General features: G+C 56.5%; 1 protein-coding gene across 2 annotated transcripts in view; it reads left to right on the top strand.

Moving 5' to 3' along the window:
* The window catches only part of WDR1 (WD repeat domain 1), a 39215-nt gene extending 32516 nt beyond the window's left edge, over positions 1 to 6699 (top strand). For both annotated transcript variants that reach the window (XM_059065886.2, XM_067036382.1), the window contains exons 12-15: positions 1307 to 1417; positions 2542 to 2715; positions 4528 to 4672; positions 6337 to 6699. In XM_059065886.2, the coding sequence (XP_058921869.1) occupies positions 1307 to 1417; positions 2542 to 2715; positions 4528 to 4672; positions 6337 to 6443 (537 nt within the window). In that variant the 3' untranslated portion in view covers positions 6444 to 6699. The remainder of the gene's footprint in view (positions 1 to 1306; positions 1418 to 2541; positions 2716 to 4527; positions 4673 to 6336) is intronic.
* Positions 6700 to 7204: the final 505 nt, after the last annotated feature.

Consider the following 7204-nt stretch of genomic DNA (forward strand, 5'->3'; position numbering starts at 1 on the left):
GAGGGGCCTGCTTGCTCTTGGGACAGCTGGTGGCTTGAGCAGGGATGCGATGGGGTGAAGCCAGAGCTGTCACAGAGAGAGGCTACCCTGTTGGGGACGGTCTAGTGAATGAGAACCAGGAGCGGGTAGCGAGGGGCGAGAGGGGGTGAGGGCGGTGGAGGGTCACCGTGCCAGGTGGCCTTGGGCTGTGCGCCAGAGGGCGGAAGTTACACTGTGGCTGCCAGGGCGGGGCTTTGGGATCCCATGGCCCTGAGAGCTGCGGGGCTTGCATCTCATTTGCTCCTATACACCAGGAGGTGACCCTGCCATCCCAGGGATGGACACACCGCACTTAGCAAGACACGTGGCTCCCACACGGTGGGCTGTAGCTGCTGTTTTTGTTTGCCTTTGCTAGGCACAGTGTTTATTCTGAGCCCTGAATTCCGTCTCCGTGACATCTAGGCACTGCTGTGTTCTTACCCCTGGGAGGCCGAGGCTCAGTTCAGTTCATGAGCCGGTGTGTGTGACCCATCCCATCCCCTCCACCCCGCCAACCCCCGGAAGCAGGGGGCTGAGCTGGGCCACCAGGGCGCCTCAGTGGGGCCTGCACACCCAGGCGCTCAGCCCCATCCGCGGACCGTGTGCTGCCCTGTCAAGTAGGAGGGAGCCAAGGCAGGTGCTGGCTGGGATGGGTCAAGGGGGTGGTGCACTGGGTGCCTCCAGGCCACTTCGCCGTAAGCCATCTGTCCTGTCCTCCCTTCGCTGCCGGGGCTGAGGGCTAGTGGAGAGCCTCGCAGCGCTGTTGCCTACCTGCTGTAGTCAGCACCTGGGTTCCCTCCCAGCAGGTGGAGCGCCAGCCCTGTGTCCCCGGGCTGCGGGGACTCACGCACTGACATCATCAGTTTTTTCACACACCACAGGTCAGGGTCGCAAAGGGTGTTTTTTGGACCCGAGAAGCCAAAACTTGGAAGTCTAGCCTGTCCTGTTCATTTCCAGTGTCAGCTTATAGCTTCACCAGTCCGAGGGCTGCGTCCTCTTGAACCCGTTGAGAACTCGGCTTAGCAAAGATCATTTATTACACCTGATGGAGAGTTGGAGGAACTAAAGTTCAGGCGTCAGGTGGCTTTCAATGAAGTCCATGCCAGCTGCAATAATAGCACCATTCATATTGACAGATGAGGGAGAAACACCACAGGGCCGGGGCCTGTCCCACCTAGTGTGGCTGGAGCCCCGGCCTGGCCCCCAAAAGGTTGAAGATGGAGCCCAACCCGGGCCTGGGCCGTCTGTCCCGGGGCCTCTCTCTAACGGCTGCCTGTGTGTTTCCCAGATCGTCCTGCTGAAGGATCAGAGGAAGTGCTTCAGCATCGACAGCCCCGGCTACGAGCCCGAGGTGGTGGCTGTGCACCCGGGTGGCGAGACGGTGGCCATCGGGGGCGCGGTAAGGCCCTGTCCCCACGCCCTCCGCCCTGGGGTATGTGGCCGGGCTGGGGGCGCTGTGAGCTGTGTGGGTGCTGGGCTGCCTCAGGGCAGGAGGGATGGCGGCGGAAACCAGCTGGGGTGCCTCCTGCCGCCCAAGTGAGAGCCTCCCTGGGCTGCCCTGCGAGGCCACCCTCCCCCCAGGCTGCCAGCCCCTGGTGACACAGCAGCCTCCCGGGCGACCAAGGGTCCCGGGCAGTGAGGCGGGCTCTGCTGGGGTGCAGGCACAGGGAGGGATGCCTTGGCCTGGGGAGCTCGTGGATGCAGCACGTGGAAAAGGAGTTGCGTCCCGAGCCGGGCTCGCTGGGCTCAGGGAGGCGACAGGAGATTCTTCACACCCGTGAAGTGGAGTGCCGGCTTGAGTCTGACTTCCTATTGCCCGCATCCTGGTGGCTCCTCTGTCCCCTGCCCTTTCCCCTCATTTCCTGGCCCCTGAGGAGAAGTGCCTGGACCCTACGAGGACGGGGAGTTTTCTAGGAGCTGGGCTCGACAGAGCAGGGAGGAGAGCCTGGTGCCTGAGGGCACCTGCCAGGTGTGGGGTACAGGGCACGGGGCAGATGACTCCGGCCGAGGACAGTCAGGGCAGATGAGGGGCCCTTGTTGGAGAGCTGACTCGTGTACAGGTACTTCTCAGAGCTTGGCCTGTGGACGCCTGCGCTGGAAGTTACTGGAGTTTTTGTGGAGAAGGCAGACTCGTGAGCCCCCAAACAGGCAGAATCACAATTGCAGGGTTCTGTGTTTTAATGTAATTTTAATGTAATAATTAAACTTATTTTAATGTAACTCTGCCCACTGTGCCTGTGCAACCAAGAGAGCTGCCGCAGGGTTGTAGGACTCGCCCTCTGGTGCCAGGGGGACAAAGGAGCAGCTCTCCTGGCACAGGAGCCAGCACGTGGGCAGGTGGCCAAACCGGGGCAGCGGTTAGGAGGAAAGACACTGCTTCTTACTGATACCCTGGCGCCTCCCTCCAAAAAGAAGGGCGTCGGGGGAGAGAGAGAGTGTGTGTGTGTGTGTGTTGTGTGGGTGTGCACGCGCGCATGCACTCACGTGTCGGGAGTCACCCACTGCCCCTCTGTCCTCCCACAGGATGGGAACGTCCGCCTATACTCCATCCTGGGCACCATGCTGAAGGATGAGGGTAAGCTCCTGGAGGCCAAGGGCCCCGTGACGGACCTGGCGTATTCCCATGACGGCGCCTTCCTCGCCGTGTGCGATGCCAACAAAGTGGTCACGGTCTTCAGCATCGCTGACGGCTACTCGGTGAGTGGGCAGGCACCCTCCCTGTCTCCACACTGGGCAGTGCAGACGGCTGGAGGGGGCCGTGGCCTCTCTCCCCTGTCGTCACCGACCAGGCAGGTGCACAGGACACGCAGCTTCGTTGCTCCTAGAGCGTGAATGACGTGGGAAAAGGAGACTTTCCCTGCTGTCCAGCAGTTTGTGGGCCCGAGACAGAACAGCTACCAAGAAGTTAGGGGCCTGGGTGGCAGCAAGACTGCTGTGAAATCAGGCTGGTTGGCTCACCTGGGTGGCCTGGTTCAGTGACTTCTGGAACCTTATTTTTCTCCTCTGTCAAAAGGCTTAGGCTAGATTATTTTTTTCCCCCTTGAATCTCATTGCTGCTTCAGGTCCTATAAAGTGTGAGCGCTGGTCGTCCGGATGTGGCCTTGCACTCGGGGGCAGCGGTGGGGGGTTCGCTAGCGGTGGATGGGTGAGAGAGAGGACCCGGTTGCCAAGGCCCTGGAAGCTCATGCCGCTCTGAGCAGGACAGCCAAGGACACTGTCGTGTGAGGTGTGAGAGTGCCCGTGGGTCACCAGCCAACACTGCTGGGTAGTGTTAAGTCGCATTTCACAAACAAGACTGCACTCTGGAGGGATTCGGTCCCCCGCCGGGTGTGACTGGACCACAGGGCATGGGGCAGATGGAGGGTCCTCCAGTCCCTCCCATGGAGTCAGCCTGGCCCCCTCCCCGCAACCTTCAACACTTAGGACAGTTTTGAAATCTACAACAGAGTCAAAAGAAATTACCACCTAGATTCTACCATCACCATTTTACTATGTCATGTTATCTATCTAGTAATCTAATTTTTTAGTGCATTTAAAGGAAATTACAGGCATGTGTATAATATATCAGCCTACGTATTATTAACTAGAGTTTAGTAGTTTTATCTTTGGCTGTAAAATTTACATATAATGAAGCATGAGTGGGAACATAAGTATACACCAGCGCTGTGCGTATGCCTGCACCTGCACGTACGCCCACACCTCCATCAACATAAAGAACATGTCACATCCCAGGAGGTTCCCTTCCACCTCAGTATCACATTTATCAGATTTTGCATTTATCACACTTTAAGCGATTTCATTTGCATATAGCAAGCCTTGTTTATAGCGTGCCAAGTAATCTGCAGAGTAGGATCAACAAAAGATGGAAGAGGGAACCTTGAAGAAGAAAATCATGGTTAATATAGGGATTAAGAACAAGATGGACTGCTCTGAAGTAAAAGTGTTCCTGAAGCTTTAGTAGAAAGCGTTCTTTTTGGTCATGTCAACCCCCCGGGTAAGACAGTGGCTCGAGGTTGGGACGTGCAGTAGACACATGCTTCTGTAGACACGTCTGCCTGCCTGCAGGCCACACCCACCCCACCCGGGCTCCAGGGTGAGGGCGCGTGTCTGGGCAGCCCCCTCCTGCATCCGCATATGCACAGAGCTCCGTCCACACCAGGCGAGATCTCGCACCTCCCATTCTCTCTGTCCCCTCCCTAGGCTGAGAGCTGTGTGCAGGCGAATGGGCACATCTGGCCCATGTGATGGATGCTACAAGGGCAGCCCTGGAGTCCCGGGTCCTGCGGGGCACGGCGGCTACTGTTTGATCTTGGGCTGCCCCTTTCTGTGCCTTCAAGCAGTGGGCACCCTGGGGTTGTTACAAGGAGTCAGTGAGTTGGTGAGAGTTTCAGAAGCCAGTCACAGAGAAAACGTTTCATGAGCACTGGCCCTCATGAAGGTTAGGTGACAGGATGCCCACTCACTCTGGCCTGAACCCTGACCTGCCACCTATTTTTAATCTGCATCCAGGAGAACAACGTTTTCTATGGACACCACGCAAAGATCGTCTGCCTGGCCTGGTCTCCAGACAACGAGCACTTCGCCTCAGGCGGCATGGACATGATGGTGTATGTGTGGACCCTGAGTGACCCTGAGACCAGGGTCAAGATCCAAGGTGATTCACGTGCCCTCCTCGGCTCCCCAGGCAGCTCCGGAAAGGTGTCCCCAGGGCTCAAGGGTCCTTTCTGTGCTTCAGGGAGGTGGCCTTACGGAGGCCTGGCGCTCCAGCAAACATCAGCTCTGCTGGTCTGGGCAGAGGATGCCCGTGTGCCCAGCGTGAAAGCAGGTGGTCTCAGTACCTGGGACACATACTGAGTAAAAGGGTTTTCCTGGCATCTCCTTTGTCTTAGTCTGTTCGGGCCTCTGTCACAAAATACCCCAGACTAGGCAGCCCCTAAAGCACAGAAGTTTGCTGCTCATGGTTGCGGAGGCTGAAGTCGAGGTTTGGGTGTCAGCTTGGCCGGGAAAGGGTCCTCTTCCAGGTCACAGACTTCTCATCAAGTGTCCTCACGTGGTGGAAGGGGCCTCTTGTATAAGAGCGCTCATCCCACTTGGGACCTAGGTAGGCTTCTCCCAAAGGCCTCACCTCCTACACCATCACCTTGGACGTTAGATTTCTAATTTAGGAATTCTGGGGGCACACAAACATTCAGACTGTAATACCTGCTTTCTCCCACCGCCCCGCCTTCAATATAAACTCATAACTGGGTTCTCTAGGACAGTAGTGTCCAATAGAAATATAACAAGAACCACACGTGGACTTGACATTTTCCTAGCAGCCACATTTAAAACAGAAGCAGGTGAGATTATTAACAGTAAATTTTATTTAACCCAACATATTTCCACATGTGGCAGTAGCTCACTTCAGTGGCTCGTGGCCCTGGTGGGGACCCTACCCATCCAGGTGGATCTCAGATCTCCTGTTCCCGTGTCACCACCTCACATGGGCTCTGGTCCCTTTCCATCCATTCTTTACCGGGCAGGCAGCCTTTTGTCTTGAATGTAAGTGGGATCCTTGCCTATTCAAAAATTGTTCTGTGTCAACCCCACAGAGCTTTTTACCATACCCAGCATGGGGAGGGAGGGGACCAGCAAGCTGACCCCAAGTGGATGGGTAGGCGGTTGGTCCAGGATGGAGGCGGGGACAGAGCAGAATCAGATGGGCCAACCTGGTCTCCACAGAAAGCAGCAGTTTTGTAGTAAGACTCGAGCAAGTTCAAGAGGCAGCAAGAGCTCGCAGGGTAGAGGGTGGAAAATCCAGTCATTGTCTGGGCAGTGGGGTCACAGGTCACTGGGCGTGCATTGGCCCGAGGTCGGGTTGTTGTGTGCACGGGTACCCCAGCCTTGTGTTTCTCAACGTTTTATTCCTCATCTCCCCATTTTAACACCACAGATATATACTGTGCACTGTTTGTGTATTGTCTGTACGTTGTTGCTTTATGCATAGAAAGACTTGTTCACCCCCTAGGGGGAGGGGCAGTTTTGCCTCCAAGGGGCGTCTGTGGTTGTCAGGACTGTGCTGGCACCTGGGAGCTGCAGCCAGGATCGCTGCTGATCAGGGAGTGTCAGTGGTGAGGAGCTGAGAACACCTGCTTCCCCTCCCATTACCCAGACGCTCCCCATTGAGAAGAGGAAAGGGGTCTGGTTGACCAGGATCCTGTTGGGTTTCTCGGTGGCCCTGTGGGTGAACTCGGCCCGGGTTTCCCATCTTCTGGTCTGAGGTACCTGTGGGAGCAGAGCTCCTGGGTTTGGCTCAAAACGCGTGTTCTTTCTCCCCAGATGCGCACCGGCTCCACCACGTGAGCAGCTTGGCCTGGCTGGACGAGCACACGCTGGTCACGACCTCCCATGATGCCTCTGTCAAAGAGTGGACAATCGCCTACTGAGGAGCCCTCCTCGGACCCACCGAATCAGGGACTTGGGTTGAACGCAGCTAGCTCCAGTCACTTCTCTCTGTGTCCCGCCCCCCGCCCCGCCCATGGGGGAGGGGCCTCACCTCGTGCCCGCCCTTGGCCCCGCCCCTGGGGAGGACCCTGCCTCCTTCCTGTCTGCTCGCTCACAGGGTGATCCTGTCTGTACAAGTCCTTCTGAAAGCTTTAGACGGTGACAGTTTGCACATGGAAAATAAAGTGAGCACTTCAACCACGTGTGGCACGTGACTCAAACCCACCGCCTGCCTGCGCAGAACATTCCAGAGGCAGAGCCTCCAAAGCACACAGACCTGCCTGTGGCTCCGGGAGGTTGCATCCCCTCCCACTCCCCACCTGCGGGTCCTTCCTGGCTGGCAGGGTGGATGCTGTAGAGCAGGTGGTGCTCGTTCCGGGCCAATGGGTGCACATGGAACCCGTGTTTCACTGTCAGTTTCTGTGCTTGATTTTGAGAATGGAATCGTGGGGATTTTTTTTTTTTTTAATGTATCTTAACTGATGTCTCTCAGTGTTTACGGCGCTGCCTCTAGGCTTTTAGATCCCTAGTTAGCAGGACGGAGAGGCATCCTGGTCACCGGTTCACTCTCGTGCTTTGATGTTTTCCTGTCTTTCTATCCCCCTCTGTTACCAAAAGCAAAGATTAATTTAAAGGCAAAGATGGAGTCACTGTAAACTAACCTGTCTTCATTTACACCTTCCTTTTCTTTTCCAGTGCAGAA

Source organism: Kogia breviceps, chromosome 6, assembly GCF_026419965.1.
Source record: "Kogia breviceps isolate mKogBre1 chromosome 6, mKogBre1 haplotype 1, whole genome shotgun sequence".
Lineage (NCBI taxonomy): Eukaryota > Metazoa > Chordata > Mammalia > Artiodactyla > Physeteridae > Kogia > Kogia breviceps.